The sequence below is a fragment of the Leuciscus leuciscus genome (genome assembly GCF_965113295.1).
Source record: "Leuciscus leuciscus genome assembly, chromosome: 14".
Classification (NCBI taxonomy): Eukaryota; Metazoa; Chordata; class Actinopteri; order Cypriniformes; family Leuciscidae; genus Leuciscus; species Leuciscus leuciscus.
This window is the reverse complement of record NC_138738.1, coordinates 21,981,327-22,005,737: the sequence shown is the minus strand read 5'-3', so window position 1 is coordinate 22,005,737 and position 24,411 is coordinate 21,981,327. Positions and strand designations below refer to the sequence as shown.

At 40.0% G+C, this 24,411-nt stretch overlaps 2 protein-coding genes across 3 annotated transcripts in view; one reads left to right on the top strand and one right to left on the bottom strand.

The window, feature by feature from the left end:
- The window catches only part of LOC309474305 (uncharacterized protein), a 155,690-nt gene extending 154,303 nt beyond the window's left edge, over nt 1–1,387 (top strand). The window contains exon 2 of the mRNA XM_082136754.1: nt 857–1,387. The gene's annotated coding sequence lies outside the window, so the exon portion shown is untranslated. The remainder of the gene's footprint in view (nt 1–856) is intronic.
- septin9b (septin 9b) overlaps nt 1–24,411 on the bottom strand; it is a 100,649-nt gene that overhangs the window by 40,921 nt on the left and 35,317 nt on the right. For both annotated transcript variants that reach the window (XM_082136892.1, XM_082136893.1), the window contains exon 3: nt 17,508–17,857. In XM_082136892.1, coding sequence (XP_081993018.1) covers nt 17,508–17,857 — 350 coding nt within the window. The remainder of the gene's footprint in view (nt 1–17,507; nt 17,858–24,411) is intronic.

Below are 24,411 nucleotides of genomic sequence, written 5' to 3'. Positions count from 1 at the left end.
CTTAGGCATGTCAATGACTTCAAAATGAATTACGAATTGCTTGCTGGATAACAGGTGAGCCAGGTGAAAGCACAATATTTTAGATAAAATTACAACACAATGGTGAGTTTGTAGAGTAAATTTAAAGCACAATCAAATAGTCATGTTGTGTTTTCTGATGCAAGCTTGTGATGATGCATTGAATGTTGAAGGCCTGTGCTGAAAAGAAACCTCATTTGTTAAAGTCGGCATGAGACAGATATTGCGATAGTCTTTTCTTCCTATTGTGACGTACATATATATATGAGCGAAACAGCTTCTGGAATGATTAAAATGCCAGTTTGCAGTCAGTTGTGGAGGATATATAGCCCCACTCTCTGCCGAGACATACGTCATGAAGACACCAGATTCTGTTTTAAGGGGGAGGGGAGGTTAACGTTTTTGATTAAAGATTATAGGTTCATATGAATTTAAAAAAATAATGATGTGCATGGATAAATAATTTATAATAAGCACTGCAATATTCTGTGAAGAAAAATGGTAAATTTTGATTTACCCAAAAATGAAAATTCATTAATTCATAAAGTCATTAATTACTCACCCTCATGTCGTTCCAAACCCATAAGCCTTTAGGGTAACACTTTATAATAACTGCACGCTATTAATAATTAGTTAAGCATTAGTAAACAGTTAATTCATCATTTATAAAGCATTAATATACATTAATAAGCAGTTTATAAATACAGTTATAAATGCTGTATTCTTGATTTATAAGCATGTCTATAATGTGTTTAATAATTGTATTTTCTTAATTTATTAATGATCACTTTATCATTTTTAAATGAAGTATTGCATTATTTACAAACTGGTTATTTAGGAGTTGTCAGTGGCTAATAAGATCACTTAGAAAGTGTAAGTAAATGTAGTAGATTCAGGTAGTTATAAAGCATTTAGTAGTGGTCAGTTAACTATGTTTGTGAGCTAATCTAAAGTGAGGACTAGTTATGCTTTGTAAAGCATTTATAAAGGAGATTTAAAGACTCAGTTTTCTTCTAAACAGAAAAAGTAAACAAATACAACACAGCGATACAGAACATAAAAATATTAACAGCCTTTAAATCTTCTTTATAAACGCTTTACAAAGCATAACTAGTCCTCACTTTAGATTAGCTCACAAACATAGTGAACTGACCACTACTAAATGCTTTATAACTACCCGAATTAACCCTGAATTACAGTAGAAATACATGTTAATAAACCATTTATTAACACACTAAGTAACTATTACTATATGTCTGAATAATAATATGTATTTAAACAGTTTATTAATAATTTACTTACACTTTCTAAGTGATCTTATGAACCACTGACAACTCCTAAATAACCGGTTTGTAAATAATGAAATACTTCATTTAAAAATGATAAATTGATCATTAATTAAGTATGAAAACACAATTATTAAACACATTATAGATATGCTTATAAATTAAGAATACTGCATTTATAACTGTATTTATAAACTGCTTTTTAATGTCTATTAATGCTTTATAAATGATGAATTAACTGTTTACTAATGCTTAACTAATGATTAATAGCGTGCAGTTATTATAAAGTGTTACCGACTTGGGTTCATCTTCAGAACAAAAAATGAAGATATTTTTTATTAAATCGGAGAGCTTTCTGTCCCTCCGTAGACAGCTACACAACTGACTATTTCATACAGAGATCGTAAAACTATTTCATTTGAATTGAGTGGTTCAGTAAAAAAAATCTGAAGAGACTCGATCACTTTGTATGATGAACAGATTTATTTTAGGCTTTTATTTACATATAAACATCGATCAGCAAACATAAACACAAGCTCAACTGAACCTGAGGAAGCTCAAACTTGCTGCTTGACACACGAGAACAAACCTCATTGGCTCTTGCAGAAGCTCAAACATGCTGCGTAACACATGACAATGAATCTCATTGGTTCTCGCACGTCAAGCAAACATGCTTGAGCTTCCGTTTACCATAACTGATAAGTTGATCAATGTTTATTATATGTGAAGCAGACACAGACAGTGAGTGTTCTCAGACGCACGCTGCACCAAAGAAACTGAGTTTATGAGACTGTGTTATCAGATTTCATTGGTGATTTCAAATATGAAATTTAATCATAAGCTTCGATGTTCCCCATTCAGAGAGATAGGAGCTGTACCTGCACGACTTAAATAGCTGGCCGAGAGTCGTTTCAAAGTAGCTGCCGAAAGTTGCTGTGCGCCAGTTGCAGAGGCATGCCCTCCTGTTCATTCATCCATTGCTCCAATGGAACTTTCCTATCTGCTAATGCCATAAACTAATCAGCGGAACGGAGTGTTCATAGCACTAAAATGAATGGAACTGTATAAAACGTAGTTTTAAGTAAGCTTCGTGTTTTACAGTCTTGCATTCGATGTAGGAGTAAGCTACGCTTATATGTATTGGCAGTAGCAAGTCCTCTACTTGCTCTGCAGCAGCAGCAGCAGCGTAGCAGATCTATTCCGCCCAAGACTAAATATATCAGCATTGTCATACCCATTACCATGCCAAACAATCAGAGAGTTGTCATGACAGAAATATATTTCAGACAAATCATTTTCCAAAATAAATTTTCTATATCTGACCTTTTTTTAGGCTGCCATCATTTATAACTGACTCTTTCCTATGAGGATAATAGTCATTTTAATTCAAATATGAGGGTTAATTATTTTTATTTAAATATATTTTCACTATCTGAAAAGCAGAGAAAAGGTGTTTCAAAAAACATTAAAACCTTTATAAAAATTATATTTCATCCTGCGCTACTTTATTTCATTGGGAACTCACATGTGATAATTAAAAACTTAAAACAAATTGAGATGCAATTTCACTGCCTGGAAAGTAGTGAAAACACATTGCATTGAAAACATTGTTTCTATTTTGAAATTCCAAATCAGTGAAATTAAAAAAAAAAGACTCTTCTTTGTTTTTGATCTGTTAATCATCATTTTTAGAGCATCCCTGCTTGTGAGTGTAGTGAGGCCAATACGCAGTGGCATCTTTCACATCTTCCAAACTGGCATTTGATAATGTACCCAAATGCCGGACTTCCACAACAATATGTCTTATGTTCTTCATCTCTACTCTCACCCTCACTGCTTCTATCCTCCTTGATCGATAACTTCTTCCTTTCTTACTATGACCTCATTTTCTGATGCACTGCATGCCATCACGATCATCAATACTTTCTGGAAAAGGTTCAGCTTTTCTTCTCTGCCTCCTATAAAACTTACTAACATCAACCTAAAAACACAACCTCATAAAAGACTATTATACTGACTGCCAATACTGAACAATAGCCAGCTACACAGAAAATATGTATCCCTTTAAAAGGACTTTGTTATTTATGTATATATGTTATTGTTTTTACAAAATGTGCATTCAAAATGACCAAAAACTTTTTAATGTACAATGATATTTCATTTTTTATTTTATTTTATGAATTTATATGTATTTTCTAGTCTAAAATTAACTCACTATGGAGCCTTGACAGCATGTGACCTAACATGTGCTAATGTCCCCTTCAGTTCCTTGTTGCCAAAAATGTTCAGCACATGGAAAATAGATTTTAATTTTATTGGCTGAAGGGGATGCCATATGATATTACTAAAATTATATTTTTTTTTGGTTGAACATTGTATTTTAACTGCAATTTTCCTTGTGTCATTTATAAATGACGATGTCCCATAAAGGGTTAAGGCCACATTTCACAACCTCTTATAAAGTTAAAAGACTGAAGTGTTTAAATAATTATATTAAGACAAAAAAGAACAAAAAGGGAGAGATTAAGAGGGAGAGAGATGTCAGAGAGCGATCAAGCACATAGAATATCTAGGATAAGACACAGGAGGAAGTCAGAAGGGCCCCAGGATAAAGTCATTTGAACAGAGATGGTTTGCACTGTGGTGGGAAACTTGTATGACCCCTGACCTTCCTCTCGCCATATAAAGTAAACACATGTTTCCGGAAATTTCATCAAGAGAGGACTGTCATATTTCCAGTGACGCATCTCAGCTCAACTCTTCTCAGAGACAGAGGAGTCCTCTGTCAACAATACACACAACTCTATCAAAAACAACATCAAATAAAAACCAGAACTAAACCTTTTGTTTCTGAACCGGACACTCTGGAGTGCAACTGGGTGTGTTTGTTAAAGATTTCCTCACTTCCTTTGAGGCTGTGTACAGTATCGATGTGTCTGAAATGTAATACTTCCGAACTAGATAGTATGCGAAAAACAGTAAGCCAACAGATTAGTACGCCTTAGGTCACATGACAGTGACAACATGGAGTAGTAGGGGACAATGGGACTAAAGCCTCACCTTAAGCAAAATTTGCTTTTCACTCCTCCCAGAGTGTATGATTGCAGAAAAAAAACTGTTTGTATTGAACATTGATGGAGCAACAGATTTTGTGTGAAAATAAATCATAAAAGTAGCAATGTATGAGGTGAACACATGGGGTAAAAGGTTCACTAGCATGGGGCAAAGGGCACACATTATTTATACAAATACTTAAGCTAAAATAATATGTTTTTAATAAGTTAATACTTTTTAGTACAATTTTCTGTTTATTTTGATAAAAATAATTCATTTTTGTTCAATAAAATACCGTCATTAAAATGTTAATACAAAAAACATCTTTTAAAAAATACAGATTTTTTTATTGTTGTTTTTTTTTGTAAAGATTCTGAAAGCATTGAAGGAGATCCTATAATAATTTAATATAGATTTACAGTGCTAATAATAAATTATATTTTATTTTATAATATGGTTAATATAGTATTTTTAAATATGATGGTTTCGTTATAAGTATGGTAATTGTCTCTTAAGTCGGACTGTCATGGTGACACAACCATCTATCAGCCCATCGTCACCAGATCTGCATGCTCCGCCCACTCATTCACTCTTCCCGAACTACTGATTCAACGCACCTGCACCTCCTCATTTATCTGCACTATATATACCACACACAACTTGCACACCATTGTCTGGTCTGGTCTAATAATGTACAGACTTCTCTTGCTACAACTCCCTTTACCTAGCCTGGGAAAACCCTGATGAAGTTCCGGCAAATTTGAGATTTGCTCAGCAAGTCCGTCTGGCCAAGAGCCCAATTTTTCCAAATCGAGGCACCAATCACAAACGTTGAGGCGGGCTTTACACAATGATGATAGCGCTTGGATAATCTGTGCTTGAATAATCCGTGCTTGAATAATCTGCGTTGAAGCAGATTTTGTAAATGACAAAGAAGGCTGCCGCCGTGGAACATCCAGAACATCACTCGTTCAAATCAGCTATCTGTTTTAAGCGATTTGAACGTTTCCTTTTTGTTACAAACCGAGTAAAGAACAACACTCAAAGCCTTCATATATAAAAAAGATGTTGTCACGGTCTTGCCGACTGGATTCGGCAAAAGTCTGATATACTAGCTTGCCCTGTTGGTGGCTAAACGAACGGGTCTTAGCGAGAGCCCCCTGGTAGTGGTTATTTCTCCATTGGTAGCCCTCATGGAGGATCAGGTCAAGGAAGCGACAAAGCTCGGACTCTCAGCTCCACAACTTGGCACTGAAAACGAATAATTAATTTGAAGTGGTCGATGCCAGCTGATATTTGGCAGTCCTAAGTCCTGGTTCCTCAACACGAAATGGCAAGAGATGTTGTGCAGCAGAGTGTTTCGGGACAACCTCGTGTGGATTGTGGTGGACGAGGTCCATCTGACCTACAAATGGTAAGAAGTGTCAAGTAAACATACTGTAATGTAGGCTAGCATAATGTTACAATAAGGCATCTGAACTGGATTGTAAATAGGCTACATACACCTTACATACACTGTGCTAGTTGTGAAGGCTATATGCTCTCACGTTTGTTGAATGCACTGTCGTCAAGGTCGGACGCGATGAAACAATCAGAGAATTGAATTAATCCGAGAATTAATCAGAGAAAAGCTTCAGAGCTTCAAGAGGCTTCATTTCTCCATCCCTACCATGCAGGACAGTGGTGCCGTGTACCAGCTTCTTTGATGCGATTATTGGGTTAACTGACTCATAACGTGTGCAATATCTCACAACCTCCCGAGTTGAGAGAGCATGGCCATGGGAACATTGTAATCACAACTTTCCTGCTGTTTTCATTTTCAGGCGAAAACACATCTGTCCTGCAGTCCAGAGATCGCAGTTATTGTGTTGAAGGACGTGACTGAGCCTGTCTCTCCAGCCAAGATGAAGAAAGGTTTGCTGCCAATCTTAGATCTGCAAGTATTGAATCTGGCCCTGCACATTTCAGCATCAGGATTTTGGATGGGTTCAACATCAAGATTGGTTTGCAGCGATAGCCCTAAAGGACGTGTATTTTCATTTCTCAATTTTCACTGAATGCTAAGGGAATGCTAATTCTTGCACAGCTAAGGGAAGTGGGCATTTACCTTATTAACTATCTCGACAACTGGCTAATTCTAGCACACTCTTGAGATCTACAGTATTGTGTGCACACAGGGACCTGGTGCTCTAGCATCTCATCCGGTTGGGGTTTCAGGTCAACTGGAAAAGCACAAGCTCTCCTTGGTGCAGAGCATCTCTTTTCTTGGTATGGAGTGTGCACGTGCACGCTCGCTGTTTATCAAGCACCAGCTTTGGAATCAACAATGGCCTGGTCCATAAAGCAAGTCAAATTTGTAGTTTTCTTATGTCTCATTAGAACTACAGAAACGCGACCCGATCTGGCAATCTTACATAGCGTGGATATACTAGATAAAGGACCGCAAAGCAGTGGCATAAGTGCCTTTCACCCTGTCACGACTTGATGAACCACTGAAACAACTTTGGAAACATTATTTGAAGGTAAAAAATCCTACTTAGTGTTGCTTTAAGACTTGAGTCCTGAGATTGGTTTGGTGCCATGGCACACTATGTGTGACCATCACACCAATCTGTTGCTGCACTTTCAGTCCTTGGACAGACCTTGCATTACTATGGCATTACTAATTTATAAAAAGTGTCAAAGCGAGTTTTTGTCAGGCTGGGGGGCTGTTTGCAACGGGCATGCAGTCTATAGACCCTGGACAAGGCCCAACTCCATTGACACATCAACTGTCTTGAGTTTCTGGCTGTATTGCTGGTCCTGTGGAGGTTTCAGCATCAATCTAAGGCAAGCATCTGTTGGACCAGACAGACAACACGGCAATGGAGGCGTACATAAGTGATTGAAGTCACTGCATGCCACTCACATCCCGAGTGACCTCAGTTGTGCAGTGGATTCATTCTCGTGACAGGTGATGCTCTGTGGAGAGTAGAGACTCCATCCCCAGGTAGTCCAGCTGATCTGGAGTTGATTCGGCAAAGCACCAATATATCTGTTTGCTTCCGTGGAATCCTCCCTCTGCCTTCTATGTTATTCTCTGAGAGGAGCTCCACTCAGCACGGATGCCCTGACACACAGCTGACTCTGCGGACTGCGCAAATATTTGAAGTGGAGTCTCTTCACTAATTTATGTTCTTCCCGAGGCCAAGAACCACGGGTCAGTGCTTTCTTTCTTGCTGCAGGAAGGGCTGGAGAGGCTGCTATCCTCTTCCACCTTGAAGGTGTATATTGCTGCTACAGCAGCACATCACAACGCAGTCAACGGTAAGTCCTTAGGGAAGCACAACCTGATCATCAGGTTCCTCAGAGTCGTGAGGAGGTTGAATCCTCCGAGGCCGTGTCATTTTTCCTCTTTGGACCTCTCTTTGGTCTTCCTGGCCCCCCAGAGAGCTCTTTTTGAGCCTTGAAGTCAAGGGAACTGCAAACGTTATCTGTTAGCGAATCATACCTTGAGTTTAGTCCAGTACACTCTCACGTTGTCCTGAGACCCCCGCCTGGCTATGTGCCCAAAGTTCACTACCCACTTTAGAGATCAAGTTCCTGCCATGTCCAGTGTGCACCCTGCACACTTATTTTTGGACCGAACAGAGAGTTCAGATGCTTTGAGCAGCTCTTTGTCTGTTTCAAGGGACAGCAGAAGGGGCTATCTCCAAACTCAGTGGATTGTGAATGCTATTTTTTGGCATTACCAAACCCAGGACATGGATTGCCCCCTGGGAGTGTAGGCACACCCCACTTGGGGTGTCGCACCCTCCTGGGCATTAGCAAGCAGCGCCTCCCTGACAGACATCTGCAGAGCAGCAGGCTTGGCTACACCCAATACCTTCACAAGATTTTACAATCTCTGGGTTGAGTCGGTTTGTCCCAACTGGCTGGGTGTAGCATTTGCATACAGCACCTTCCCCGTCTCTAAGGCGTTAATGTGCACTTTTTTTGCCCATGTGAGTTCCCCGTTTACAACAAACCCTGGATGACATCCTATTTCTCCAGCGCTCATTGGTAGCTCATCGGAATTTTGCTTCCTGGCCCATTACTCATAGTATGCCTCTTTTCAGGTGAGATTGTGTACTTGGGTTGAGTGCTCCATATGAGCTGATTCCCTGATGGTAATCCCTTATGATGTATTTTCCACTGTTCAGTTTCCCTGTTGGTAAACCCTATGCCCAGTCACTGCGGGTGTGAGTGTCTCCTGTCTCAGGCAGAACCAACCACAGAGACTTCTTTCCCTATGTGGCACTTCCTGACACCCCAGTACTCCCACTACAATCCTCCCTCCTTTAACTAGTACTATTGAAACTGTAATTCCTGATATCAGAAATAGACATTTTTACTAGAAAAGTACATTCTTAATATCAAGAATTCACATTTTAAATAGTACAAATTTAAAGGTCCCGTTCTTCGTGATCCCATGTTTCAAACTTTAGTTAGTGTGTAATGTTGCTGTTAGAGCATAAATAATATCTGTAAAATTATAAAGCTCAAAGTTCAATGCCAAGCGAGATATTTTATTTAACAGAAGTCGCCTACATCGAACGGCTCGTTTGGACTACATCCCTCTACTTCCTTCTTTAATGACGTCACTAGAACAGTTTTTTGACTAACCTCCGCCCACAGGAATGCTCCCTCAACTCTACCGAAATTCGTTTATGTACTTGCGCACTTCTTATAACTTACTTTGTTTACTCAGCTCTTACGGTGATTTTCTGAAGTAAAACTGATGCTTCATCTTTTGTGTGATGTACAATAAACTTTATTAAACTCATCAGTATATGTTTGATCATCATTCGGATCTGATCCGAACAGCAGACTTGTAGGCTATTAATAAATAATGGATACATACAGGCAGATGACAAATACGTTATATTAACCGTGATTAAACTATTACTATACTAAACTATACCTGTTCCATCTCTATACAGCACTCTGACTCTGTAGGCATTATTGTCCGACTCGAAATGAACACCGTTACTGAGAGTTTCTGATATTATCATCATTCCGTGAGATGAAATTGTCCTGAGAGACTGAGCGCGAGCTCATGAAGCTCCGCCCCCTGTGTCGTCCAGCAGCAGATTATTTGCATTTAAAGGGCACACACTAAAACAGCGCGTTTTTCTGAGCACCAAAAAATGACAATTTAAACATGCTGTAAAAAAATTATCTGTTGGGTATTCTGAGCTGAAACTTCACATACACACTCTGGGGACATCAGAGACTTATTTTACATCTTGTGAAAAGGGGCATAATACGGGACCTTTAATATTGATATAAAAAATGGCTTGCCATAGCATGTCACTGTGTTTTAAATGATAAAAGCAATACTTGATACTTGATGGTTATTATTTACTGAGGGATGTGCATCCATATTGACCAGTATGCCCAGCCAATCAATATTTAAAATGCAGTATAACCTATAAATCAATAGTCAGTGTCAATACATTGCTTTCCATCTTGCTTTATTGCAGAGTTGTAACTAAACTGACTTGGAGACTAGATAAGCATTGTCTCGTTGTAAACGTATATGTGTGCCTATGAGGTGCGTCATCACGCCCATTTTGTACTGGTCCCCACAGATGTTTCTGCTGAAAAGTGCATGTTTCATTACGTGCACGCGCATATGAACGCATGTTAACGCACAAGCTGCAGTTTATAAACAAACACCGTTGCTCTTTGTCATTTATCAAACTTAGTTATATTTCACTCTCACTTTTTTTTTTGTCAGGCACAAAGTCACAGAACACAGCCCTGGAAGTGGCCGGTATTAGCAAGCAAGACCCAGACAGACCAAAAGATGCACTGCCCAGCTGGGTTAGACATACAGACAGACTAGAGAGAGATGCACATCAACTTAACTTTACTGTACTTTGCTGCTCCGAAGATGAACGAAAGTCGTACGGGGTTGGAGCAACATGAGGGTGAGTAATTACTTACAGAATTTTCATTTTTGGGTGAACTAACCCATGAAATACCTGCTGAAATGGTCAGGACACTGTCTCGGCTCTTCAGCACAAACCTGAATGAGTGGAGCAAGCCATCTCCTTTCATACCCGTATGTCGGGGGAATGCCATGCAAATTCCACTCACTAATTCTCATTGGACTTTTCTGAAGTATCACCAAGTGCGACCCCTCATGTCACTACATCGACACATCGTCTCGTTCCCGCCATCAGGGAATGTAGGTTGCAATAGTAACCAAGGTGATATCAGTAACAGTTAAATGCTCAAGCTCTTCAAAGTTAGGTCAATTCTGATTGGTTGTCAATGTTTTTTTGTGAATTATCAACTGCCGTCTGACTGTCCCATCAACTGTCTGGTTACCAACATTCTTCACTTTTGGGAGAACTATCCCTTTAAAAAACGTATTTAATCTGTAAACAATTGCCTATTACACATTGAACAATTTTTTTTTACAATTATTTTAGGGTCTTTGGTATCCTGTAATGTCATCCTTAAAATCCATGATTAAGAGGATATGTTGTATCCTATAACAATAATCAATATTGTAACAATAATCAAGGCGTTTTTTACTGATTGAATATATTTATAATCAATGACTGGTTATATATATATTGATTGATTTATATATTTGTAATAAAAAATATTGCATTTTTTGCATGCATGTAGAATGTAGAGAATATGGTTTGATATGACTTCTAATAGTTCTCTGCTGTCTCTAGTAGTATGACTTCTGAGAGCCAGAAAGGTCTTTCGCTATTCTACTTGCCCTTGCTACAGTATCTTATGTTGAAAGTGAATTTATAAAACAAAACATCTTTCACATCACGATGAATCCACAGCAGTATCACAGAACTGAGTACAAAACAGAAGAAAAAAAAAACAATGAAAACAATATCTCTTTTCTACTTACAAATCTCAAACACCCTCTCTTTATCACAGATTCAGCTGGTGAGAAGAGTCCATTTTTTTATGATGATTTTTCAGACATAATTATTTTTATACTGTATTGACTGTACTGTGTGTTATATCCCCTAATCCTAACCCAACCCGTAAACACAATCCTTACAAAAAAAAAAAACAACAAAAAAAAAAAACAGCAACATAATTTAGTATGATTTCCTCATAGGGACAAAAAAATTAAATAAAAATCAGCACAAGGAAAAAAATATCTGGTATTACTATTCTTGTAGGGACATTTTCTCTGCACAGTGAAGGGAATACCTGAACCAAACACACACATCTGCAGGATGAGGCATGGAGCCAGTCAAAACACTCTGCAGAGGGTCTAAGGCACCAGCAGGAGGCGCTTAGTTGATAAAAATCAATTTATCACGATTTTGACAGCCCCTCTCTCTCGTCTATGGATAACGTTTGGATGGGTGGTCTGGGTATGACCTCACTGAAGCAGAAGACACAGCTATACTTGTTACAGACCCAACAGAAAAGATTTCAAATGAAACCTCTGCAATAAGGATGAGTCACATGATCTGTAGGAGGGAACCATGGATTGGGATATGAACTAAGGTCAGGAATAAGTCAGAAAACCAAGTTTAGATCTAAATAAAACAGGGGATTGACAGTTGCCTGTTAAACAGTAGTAACATTAAAAAAAATCACATTGATTTTTGGATTGAACATTTCTGGATTTAGGCTGATCTGATCTGAGGTTTTATAGAAAATGTAAATAAAGCAAATCAAAATATACTACAAAAACTACAAAATATACTACATGTGTTTACAGGCTCTTAAAGGGATGGTTCGGAGTAATTTCAACCTAGGGTCCTTTGCACCATGACCTCGAGCCCGCTTATTGCTTAAAGGGATAGTTCACTTTGAAATACAATTTTGGTATGTTTTAGCTTACCTCAAGGGCATCCAAGATGTAGGTGTCTTTTTTTCCGCAGTAGTTTCAATTTTGATATTTTTAGGTCAAACCGTTCTTGTCTGTCAGTCATATAATGCAGGTCGATGGTCACCACCTCAAAGGGCATGCACAGAGTCCAAATTAAAACAATTCCCCATCGTCCAAATTAAACAATTCCCCATCGTAAGTACACATTGATGGCCTAAGACACGAAACGAGCGGTTTGTGTGAGAAAACGAACAGTATTTATATCGTTTTTACCTCTTGTACACAGCCACGTCCAAGTGATCTGAGAGCGCGGGCGGGTATAGATATATACACTAGATGTCGCCTTGGCTACGGTTTCGTTCCAATGAACTGCAGTCGCCAAGGCGACTTCTATTGTATATATCTATACCCGCCCGCGCTCTCAGATCACTTGGACGTGGCTGTATTTCGCTCCTGGTTCATCTTTCTCTCCACGCATTACAATACCAAAATTTAATTTCAAAGTGAACTATCCCTTTAACCCGGACGTCGAGGTCACTCCCGTGATTTGGGAAAAGCACGTCAAAGTCCTGACAGAAAGCGATGCATAAGGATGTAGTGTAACAACGTTTTTACGTTTTTTGGTATATCCACATTTTTTATTCTTTTTTTCCGAAGTGTTGACAACTTAGTGTTAACTAATAATTGTTGCAAACTGGTACAACCAACAAAATATTAGTGCATTCCTGGAACTGGGCGTCGTTACACTACTCGCTTTCTGCCAGGACTTTTACGGGCTTTTCCCATATCACGGAAGTGACCTCGACATCCGGGTTAGCGGTATCATAAGCCATCAGGCAAGTGTCATTTAAATTAACTCCTGATGTACTTACAAACTTTCCAATGCCTCGTTTGATGAGTACAGAACCTATTTGTACTACTGTAGAAGTTTGGTATCATTCTGGGCATTATAAGTGGGGTAATTTACGAGAAACAACCTTGGATTGGGAAAAAAAAGCTTCTGGTGGGGTGGTTTGGCTCGAGGTAATGGTGCAAAGGACCCTAGGTTGAAATTACTCCGAACCATCCCTTTAAATGTCAGATCAAGGAGAAACAATTGGAAGGAAGGACGTGAAACAAGCTGATGTGAGGTCACTTCCTGCCCCCCAAAAAACTGAATGAACAGGAAGGAGCCTAATCTGTCACACTCACAACAAAACTATAGTTAGATGTTGCCCTGCCAGCTTTACTGTACTGTATACTATATTGTGGTATACTATATAGTTGTATAGTGCCAAATACAGAATATACAGCTGTTATATAGTACTGTAATTATACATAAAAGTAACTACACGCAAGTGAATACACAAGCACCAATTACAAAATAAAATTAAGTAAAGTGAACCTAATGCATACTAAATGATAATAGTTTCACATGAACCATTCAATTGTGTAGAACATCAGAAATAAGAAGTTTAAAAACAACAATGATATTTATATAAATTATATAATTTCTCAGGGCAGATCAGAACAAGAGAACCCATGAGCACTAAATTAGTAATGTTTCTGTGCCAGTGGTGCTTCACATTCATGGTGTCTCGGGGTGAGCTAGTACAGAAAAAAAAAAAAAAATATATATATATATATATATATATATATATTCTTAGTAAGCGGCATATTAGATTGTCATCATTTACTTATTAGATTAAATGCTCAGTTCATTTTACAATGTCTTTATGAAGCTTGAAAGTTTTGCTTGAATTGACTTTCAGTGGATGGACAGAAATCTCTCAGGTTTCCATTTGTGTTGCAATGATGAACAAAAGTCTTTAGGTTTGGGATGACTTGAAGGTAAATAAATAATAACAGAATATTGATTATTGGGTGACCTATGCCTTTAAGTTTTATTAAACCTGCAACATTGTAAACCTGGCCGTTGTAGGCCTTTTCTTTTAAATACAAACTCCTAAAACAAGCTGAGTTGACTTTTATTCTAAAATGTATTAATATTTAATGCTTATAAAAAGCCAAACTTAACTTTTGCTTAGTTTTAAGATCCATTAAACTTTTTACAAGATATGTATGCTAGTTTCAAGAAATGATGTAGCGTATAACTCATTAACAGATGCTAAACAGCATAACACACAGAGTAATATAGGGAGTATAGTTAGATAGAAAAGAAACAAATCAACCTATAAAGCAACAATTTACAAATTGTAGATCTTAATTGTAGTTTTACAAATAGTGTGCTTTGGGGTTCTGACCAAGCATCTCCGATTTAAATAAACTGGAACACTAAAAGCTTTCTTCAGTTATTTTAGAAAGTAAAACTGGTTTCAGGGAATTAGAAGTCAATCAAAATGTGACTTTAGCATACACAATATACACATGGTATAAACACATATATCCCCTTATACTAACCATACCCCTAAACCTACCCATCACAGAAAACTTTTAGCATTTTCAAAAAAAAAAAAAAAAAAAAAAGTTTTTCAAAGCCAAGTCAAGCCAGGAAGTGTCCTCGTAAACCATGTTTACATTGTAATGTCATTATACACATTTGTGTCCTCATGTATATACACACACACACACACACACACACACACACACACACACACACACACACACACACACACACACACACACACACACACACACACACTGTGTGTCTGTTTAGGCATTAGATCATTCTTGGCTGCAGCTGTTCTTTCCTCTGTTTTTTTGCATTTACAGGAACTCCTCTGGCCAAGAGAGCTTCCACATGTGTGATGTGTGCCATTTCTTGTGTGTGTTCTGTCAATGTTTGGTTGTGTACCTGGTTGTGATGTACATGTGTTTTATAAAAGCATTATGACGTAAACTGTGGAAGAATACAGAATATTTGTAGGTTATGTATATATTTTTCTTAACAGTCTTTCCTAAAGCAATGAACTCCATGTGACATGAGCTGCTAGAACATCATATTCAACTCACAACCACAAAGGCAGAGACAATTTCAGACTGCATATTACATCATATACAGACATGGTAAGCTGATTGTAGGTTGTACACCTGCTGTAACCTCTACTAAGCCATAAGGTTCCACCTTTAGCCATAGTTCCACCTTTCATAAAAGTGCTCAAAACCCTCCTCCTTCATTATCCCCAATATAAATAAAACCGACAGAATATCCATCACATTTAATGCTCCTTAAATAAACAACAGCCTTCATTATAACAATTTTAAACTTTAAATGAAGTCTGGCATAAACAGCCTGTGGATGTTTTTTATAGTTTCAGCAACAAATGCCATTAAAGTTTTCAGATACTCCACAGCTGCACTGACTTAAATATGACCACTTCCCCTCTCATTCAACACAGTTCTCCTCTACCTCAGGTCCTTTGTGATCCTGAGTTACCACAGTATGTTTATGTCTCAGTATGAAGGCTGTCTGAAGCACAGCTGGACTGAAAGTCTCCAGTCCAGACAGAGTAAGCCTACGGCTGCCTTGCAGCTTTCTTCCACTCATGGCTCATTTGCATCTTGCTAATTTCTCATGGACAGTAAGGGCCGAAACTCAACGGCCCATTCAGGATGTCAGAGTCAGAGTAAGTTCAGTATCCAGCTGAGATCAAACACAGAACAGAAAAGCTTGGAGCTCAGGCTAAGGGGGATGAAGCACAGAAAGTCAAAATCACATGAAGCAGAAGACTGGAATAACTCCTCTCAATAACAATAATGACAGGCATTTATGTTTCACACAGTGTTTGAACATCCTTTAAAGCAAGAGATGAGGTTAAAGATAATAGGATCCAACATAGACCAGGGCACCTCGTGACAGACCAAAGAAAATAATGCTAATGAAATAACATAATGGGCCCTATTTTAACGATCTGAAACGCAAGTGTCAAGCGCAAAGCGCAAGTAACTTTGTGGGCGGGTCTCGGCGCTGTTGCTATTTTCCCGGCGGGATAAATGACTCTTGCGCCAGGCGCAAATCTAAAATGGGTTGGTCTGAAGTAGCTTCATTATTCATAGGTGTGGTTTGGGCGTAACGTGAAATAAACCAATCAGAGCGTCAGCTCACATTCCCTTTAAGAGCAGATGCGCTTTTTCCATAGCGGATTGCTATTGTAACGGCGGACTTGCCAGACGCGCGCCAGGAGCGCTTCACAGCCAAGGAGAGCAACGCTCTCGTCACGGCCGTAAAAGAGAGAAGTTACATTGAAATGGAGAAACCCACCCAAATTAACTTCGGTTAAACAGGCGTATGATAATTTGGGTAAATGTGTAAGCTAGATGTATGCTTTTATAATAAATTATCTATCTATCTATCTATCTATCTATCTATCTATCTATCTATCTATCTATCTATCTATCTATCTATCGTAATAATGTATGATTTGCAAAAATGAAAACTGCCGCTTCTGTGTAGATGAGAGAATCAAAGTGTATGCGCGTTGTGCACACGCTACATTGATTATGGCCAAGCATGCGCCCTTAAAATAGCATCTGAATAACATGCGCAACGCGCCACTGATTTTAAACTATTTTTTCCTGGTTAGTGGCGCAATTGTTTTCTAAACCTGCAAAATAGCATGAAGGAACGTTTGCGCCGGAACACGCCTCCTCTTTGCGCTGAACCGCCCCCGGGAGCGCAAGTGTATTTCCTAAATTACCGACGTGCTTCTGTGGAGGGAAAAGTCCGCTTTGCGCGGGTGCAAAATAGGAATGATACATGCGTCGGTGTACAAAGTCACTTGCGCTGGGTGCAAGATAGGGCCCAAAATGTGCACCACTGCCTGGTTCAAAAACATTGAATTTGCTTGGAAATATTAAAACAATTCCTATGAGAAGACCATTGACCAGCTGGGTGGTTATCTTAAAGCTTAATTCCTCTATTCTGAGAGAGAGAGAGAGAAAAAAAAAACATATGCTCCCTTTATTTTGAGTGTCTATACTACTACTATAGTAGTTTATACTACTATGGACTAAGATTTAAATTATCCATTTGATACAATACATTTACTGTGTACATACATGTTTTTACATTGTACTTATATATATATATATTTTAAATTCCTACATATGATTACATCAGTAATTAATTTCTATAATTAATAGATTCTATAATCCCCTACCCCTTAACCTAATCATACCATGAAACCAGTCTCTAACCTTACCCGCCGTGTCCCACCTCAATAGTGTTTTGCAATCCAGCATAAACACAATAAGTACACTGTACCAAACATTATTGTTTGATGTAAGTACATTGTAGTTAAAAACACCCAATATACTGTACACGGTGACCAAAAACATAAATATTATTGGACTGTACTTACTATGCCCGTCAGAACCAGGGGATTTCCGTCCGACGTGATTTGGCGATGGACACCTTGTCGTAACCGGCGGATGGTGGAGACTGTCATGACCTCTGTTGTCTGCTGTTTTGGTGACACTGATTTCATGCTTTCTTGCTGATCCATCCCCAGGACTCGGTGGCTCGCTCTTTCTGAAGGTGGTCTCTGGGAGTTTAGCACTGGCATGAGGAACAATGGTAGATGCTGCACGTGTGATGGGGGCAATGGTCTCCAGTGTCTTGCTAAAGGTGACTGAGTGCTTCTGCGTCTCAGGCGTCTTGCTGTGGCCCAATACATCTGGTCTCTTCAGCCCAAACCGGGCAGTGCCAGGACTAGGACACAATAACATTTTATCTTTTAGTTAAGCATTACATAATCTGAATTATACAACTGTTAGTTCTGATCTTCTGATCTGATTGGACAAGAGTGCTCATATTTTCAGATAACAGAACTAAGGACTGTTTGTATCACTTTTTCACCGTTCACTTGTCCAGCACTATTTTTGTTGGCTGAGCAGAAACAAAATAAAAACTGATGTTTAAAATCTAAGTAACTCAAATATTATTTTCTGGTTTCTAAAACTGTTCAATGTGAGTCCAGAACTATTATACAAGTTTGTAATGTCATATGACTTTGTACAAAAATGTATGATTATAGGTTAAATGTCATGAAGGTCCACTCCTAAACCTGACCTTCAGGGGAGCATAAGCAAATGTTACAAAAATGTACAAAGGAGATTGTACAAATTTGCCACAGTCTTTATTACTTTTATTCATATCAAATATTAAAGTTACATTTTAGACACAATATTTGCAGTTACTTTTTATATTTTTGCTTCACCAACAAATCGTGAGCTTAGAATTATAAGGTTCTATCTACGTTTAGGGTAGTTCTGAGATATTGAGCATCAAAGTTTTTACATCCCAGCTGGCAATGGAGAGATGGAACCTTTTTATTTTTTTAATAACTACTAACAAAATGTTTTTTTGTTTTTTTTACAAACATAACACCACACAGGCATTAATAATCCGTGTATCATTCGTTCAGTCGTTTTTTGATTTAATATTGAAAGTATAAAAATGCGAAAACAGTTTCTTTTTAGATTTTTCATTTTTTCCAAAAAAACGAAAAACAAGAATTCAGCTTGATTTTTCATTTTTCGTTCTGAGGTAGAAAAAATAATAAACAGCTTGAATATTCGATTTCTACACATGGGCGGGAATGAAACGCCCCTTTCCTCTGATTTGTCAGCCGAAGATTTTCCTCAGTTCTGCACTGCAGAATAAGAGTCCTCCGTTGTGCAGATTCTTAACGCGTTTATTGCAACTAGGCTACATTTCATCTTTTTTTCATCAAACAACCAGACACAGGGCTTTCTTCTGTGTAGATATTGCATCAGCTGGGTATGCAGGGTAAATGACGGCTGTTAAGCCTACCATGGTCGCCTCACCCAGTAATTATTTTATTTTTTTAATAATAAATGAAGATATAAATCAATATAATTAGTTGTAAATTAAATATTTTTAACACTAATACACAAAGAAAAGAATAATGCATTGACTATATAATAGGCCTATTTTAACGTAAACGCATGAACTGTCATTCAGACTGACTATCTAACAACCGGAGAACAGAGAACAACAGAGATATTAAAATACATACTCTTCTGAGTTTTATTATGTAGGCCTTGTGTTTTATTCAAATGTATTAATTTATATCTCAAAGATGTGCGCTTGCGCGCAGCGCACGGTCATGTTGAGAGGGAAACTTTAAACGCATTTTATTATTAGCCTATTCAGAAATAGTGTAAAAGACCGTAAATAAAATACAACATATAAACACTATTAATAACATATAGGCTATGTGCGTATTTTACTTCCCCTTACTGTAGCCTATGTCAAATCCTTAAATGAATGGTATTCAGAAAACAACAAGAATGAAAAATAAGTAGCCCGTATAATACAAATATAGCCTAACCTAATAACTTATAATAATAGCCTATTATGTCCTTTATTGAAACTGAAACTGTACGGACATTGGTTTCGCGCATCTCTCATTCGGTCCAAGGTTTCCATATTTGCAATGTAACATTTGGATGCTAACTAGTAATGTAAAGAAGGCTTCGTACTTCAGTCGAGTCCCAATATACACGTATATGCTAAATCATCATCTTCACAGCAAGGGAAATGAGTTTGGAATAACAGCAAGTAGGACTGTGCAGCACAGCCTTTATATTGTACAAAAGACCAATTAAATTAAGCAGAATAATTTTTATATATTTGGTTGACTGTGTTTTATTTTAATAATGAATAGGCTGCGATGTCAAGTTAGCAATGCCAGAAGTGAACTGATAATAGCCTGTTGTGTGAGCGAGCGATGCGCCAGCGCCATCACTTGGAAGTGCGTATCTATAGCACGAATGATAATATCTCGTTTGTTGCTCAGCAGGGGAAATAACTTAATATTCTGTTGTTTAATACTCTGTCATTCGAAGCAGTAAAATTTATATTTTTATTTGTGTACATTCAAAATGACTACAAATGACCTTTAAAAAATAAAGAAAACAACATGATGCGCTGCGTCTCAAACTCCTTGAACATCTTTCTGGCGCACACCAAAAATGAACCAAAATAGAGTGAATAGCCTTCTGACGCGCCTACTTTTGAAAGTCAACATTTAGATTATTTTAAGTAAAATGCATTATATAGTCACTTAGGATTAAAACACAGCGTGGTTCATGATAAAAAAATAAAAATAAAAAAAATAAAAAAACGTGACTTTACAGTTCGGAAAATAGCAAACCCCTGGCACTTGAGAACTCTGGTCTACACAGAAGAAAGCCCTGTCTAGTCTATTCCCCAGTACGGGTTGTGTCGAGCCAATCGTTAGTCTGGTTGATGGAAAAAATATGAAAAAGTTGCAATAAACGCGTTAAGAATCCGCACAACGGAGGACTCTTATTCTGCAGTGCAGAACTGAACTGATGACGGGACAGTTTGATCTTCGGCTGACAAATCAGAGGAAAAGGGCGTTTCATTCCCGCCCATGTGTAGAAATCGAATATCAAGCTGTTTATTAATTTTGCTACATCAGAACGAAAAACGAAAACTAAAGCTGAATTCTTGTTTTTCGTTTTTTGGGAAAAAATGAAAAATCGAAAAAGGAACTGTTTTCTCATTTTTCTACTTTCAATATTAAATCAAAAAACGACTGAACGAATGATACACGGATTATTAATAAACACCTAATGGATCAGATTATGTCAAAAACTCAATTTCGACCAAAAGTGGAGATAGAACCTTATAATTCTAAGCTCACGAAATGTAGTTCTGTACAAAACCAAAACAGGATCAAAACAGTTACATGTCTCAGAGCAACACACAGTAGTGTTGTTTTGTTCATTACTGAAAGTTCCCTTTCAAGGGAACTCGCGTTGCGTCGAATTGACGCTATGGGGAACGCTTTGCGTGATGACGTCTTGAAGCACATGTAAAATCAGTCCAATGGTGTGGCGGAACGTCAGAGGCGGGTGACGTCACGTACCAGGAAGCTATAAAAGCCGGCCCGAAACAGAAAACGAAAGCTTTCTGAGTCTTCAGTTGCGCTCTGTGTGAAATCTGTCTGTATATTTGGTGTTGTCTGTCTATATCATATATATATATATATTCAGTATGGCGAGCAAGCAGCAGTTTAGAGTGTGTGTCCATCCCTGCCCGCGTTATTTAACGGGAGGTGATACTCACGCTCTTTGTGTTGTTTGTTTGGGTGAGGAGCATGCCCAGTCAGCACTCGAGGGTGGTGACTGTGTGCATTGCGACGCGCTTCCATTGCGTTCGCTCCGATCCCGCTTGGCTCGGTTCAATCCCGATCGCGTTCCCCAGGGCTCTGGTCCCGCCGCTGCCGAGGCACGGCGGCAATCACAGACCTGGGGTTCGCAAATGGATCTATCAGTGGATGTTGAGACGGGCTCTGCCTTATCTCAGCCTCCTTCTGATAGATCCAGTGCCTCTCATCGGGGTGTGGAAGCACGCGTTGCGGTTTCTTCCCCCCCGATGGAGGCACCAATACTGCAATTGTCCAGCTCTGAGGAGTTGGACGTTGTTAGTATTGACGCTGAGTCTGAGGATTCGCCACCTCAGTCTCATGCGTTTGAAGAATTGCTTGATGTTATCACTAGAGCTGTCGAGCGATTATCTATTGAGTGGCCAGAAGATAGGCAGGGCGCTCGTTCGAAAAGCAAGCTCGACGAACGTTTCCTGCCATCTCATGCACAGCCTCAGTGCAGAAGCCTTCCGTTTTTCCCCGATCTCCACACCGAGGTGTCGAGATCGTGGGGGAAACCAGTGTCATATCGAGTGTATACTGCACAAACATCACACTATTCATCCATTCACAATTATAAAGAGCATGGTTATGGGGAGATGCCGAGGGTGGAAGAGACGCTCGCGAGCTATCTCTCTCCAGCAACGGCATCTTCTCTGAAGGCTCCTGCACTTCCATCCAAGCCAGTAAAAGTTACATCTTCCCTGGTTCATAAAACTTATGCCGCCGCCGGTCAAGCTGCAGCGTGTTTACATACAATGTCCATAATGCAGGCTTACCAGGCTGAGTTATTGGGTGATTCTGAGGATGGCGGGGGTATTAGTGCTGATACGGTGTCTGAACTGCGTAGAGCCACAGATTTGTCTCTCAGGGCCACTAAGGAGACGGCTAAATCCATCGGCCGCTCTATGGCAGCCCTGGTGGCCACTGAGAGGCATCTGTGGCTCAACTTAAGTGACATAAAGGACAAAGAAAAACATGTTCTTTTAGATGCACCAGTATCCACTCAAGGGTTATTTGGAGATGCAGTTAACAGTGCTGTAGCTAAATCACAAGAAGCTTCAAAACAGGCAGCTGCACTTCAGAAACTTCTCCCCCGCCGTTCTTTCATTGAGGCTGCTGAGCGGGAGCAGCCTCACTCATCTAAAAAGAGCGCTGAGCACCGTGCAACTCAGAAACAGAGCGTTTCCTCCCGTGCTCCCCCACAAAAAGCTCGGGGACACGGAGGGCGCTCTCAAACCCAGCAGTCTTCGAGGGGTAAAACGGATCTGCGGACCGTTATTACCGCCAAGAAGGCTGCTGGGAAAAAGTCCTGATGTCTGAGGGCTCAGGACAAATGAGGGTAGTCCCCCCGAAGCAGAGCGGTTAACACCTCTTTTCACGGTGCCGTCTCTTTTCGGTGCCCTCAGGGGACCGTTCTGCCAACCCTGCCGCCTCCGGTGTTACAGGGCGCAGCGGTCTCCGGCGAGCACATATCTCAAGGTCCACCCGGAAACGTAGTGGCCTCGGGATGCCCGCCCCCTCTGAGGAGGGTGCTAGAGCAGTCTGTTCGGTCGTTCCCTGCCGGTGCGCCGGCAACACAATCCAGAAACCAGTCTCGAGAGGCTGGTACCTCTAGTAGAATCTTTGACAGCGTGGAAGCTACTGTCAAATGTTTCTCGTTGGGTCCTGCAGACCGTGGCAAAAGGGTATCAGATACAATTCTAGAAACGCCCAACTCGGTTTATGGGGGTCCTGCCCACAGTGGTGGGCCCCGAGCAGGTTCTGGTTATGGAACAGGAAGTAAACACTCTGTTAGAGATAGGGGCCATAGAATATGTACCTCCCTTCGACAGGGAAACCGGGTTTTACAGCCGGTACTTCATAGTTCCAAAGAAGGACGGGGGATTGCGTCCCATTTTAGATCTTCGAGTTCTGAACAAGTCATTCATTCAGCTCAAGTTCAAAATGTTAACATTGAGACAAATCGTGTCACAGATCAGGTCCGAGGACTGGTTTGTCACGATAGACCTCAAGGACGCATATTCCCATATTTCCATCCGTCCTTGTCATTGGAAGTTCCTGAGGTTTGCTTTCGGGGGCAAAGCATACCAATATCGAGTTCTTCCATTCGGCCTGGCTTTATCACCCCGCACTTTCACCAAATGCGTGGATGCAGCTCTGGCGCCTCGGCGCCTCCAGGGTATTTGCATCATGAACTACATCGACGATTGGTTGATTTTAGCTCAGTCTCATCAGTTGGCGGTTCAACATCGAGATGTTGTTCTCGCCCACATGAAAGAGCTGGGGTTACGGCTGAACGCCAAGAAGAGTGTGCTTTCTCCACTTCAGAGGACCACTTTTTTAGGCGTGGTTTGGGATTCAGTGTCGATGCAGGCGCGCCTGTCACCGCCACGTGTAGATTCCATCCTTGCAGCTGTGAAAAGTGTAAAGCTAGGCCAGCTACTCACTGTCAAACAGTTCCAGAGACTGTTGGGTCTCATGGCAGCAGCTTCCAACGGGATACCTTTTGGACTACTGCACATGAGGCCCCTGCAGTGGTGGCTCAGGACCAGAGGGGTTTCCCCGAGGGGCAACCCATTTCGCACAATCAAGGTCACGCGGCGATGCCTACGTGCCTTGGTTATGTGGAAGAAACCTTGGTTCCTGTCCCAGGGCCCAGTGCTGGGAGCTCCTTGTCATCGCAAACTGCTAACGACGGATGCTTCCCTCACGGGTTGGGGAGCGATCCTGAGGGTCGCTCATCTCAAGGTCTGTGGGAAGACCATCATCGTTCCTGGCATTCTATAGCCTAGAGATGTTAGCTGTCTTCCGGGCTCTGAGGAGCTTTATCACAGGTCTCAGGGGACACCATGTGTTAGTACATACGGACAACACGTCGGTAGTCGCCTATATCAACCACCAAGGGGGTTTGCGCTCGCGCCCATTATCCAATCTGGCACGCCATATCCTCTTGTGGTCCCAGGGGAAGTTGCTGTCACTCAGGGCAGCCTACCTCCCCGGGGTTCAGAATATAGGAGCAGACACTCTGTCGAGACAGGGGCCGAGGCCCGGGGAATGGAAG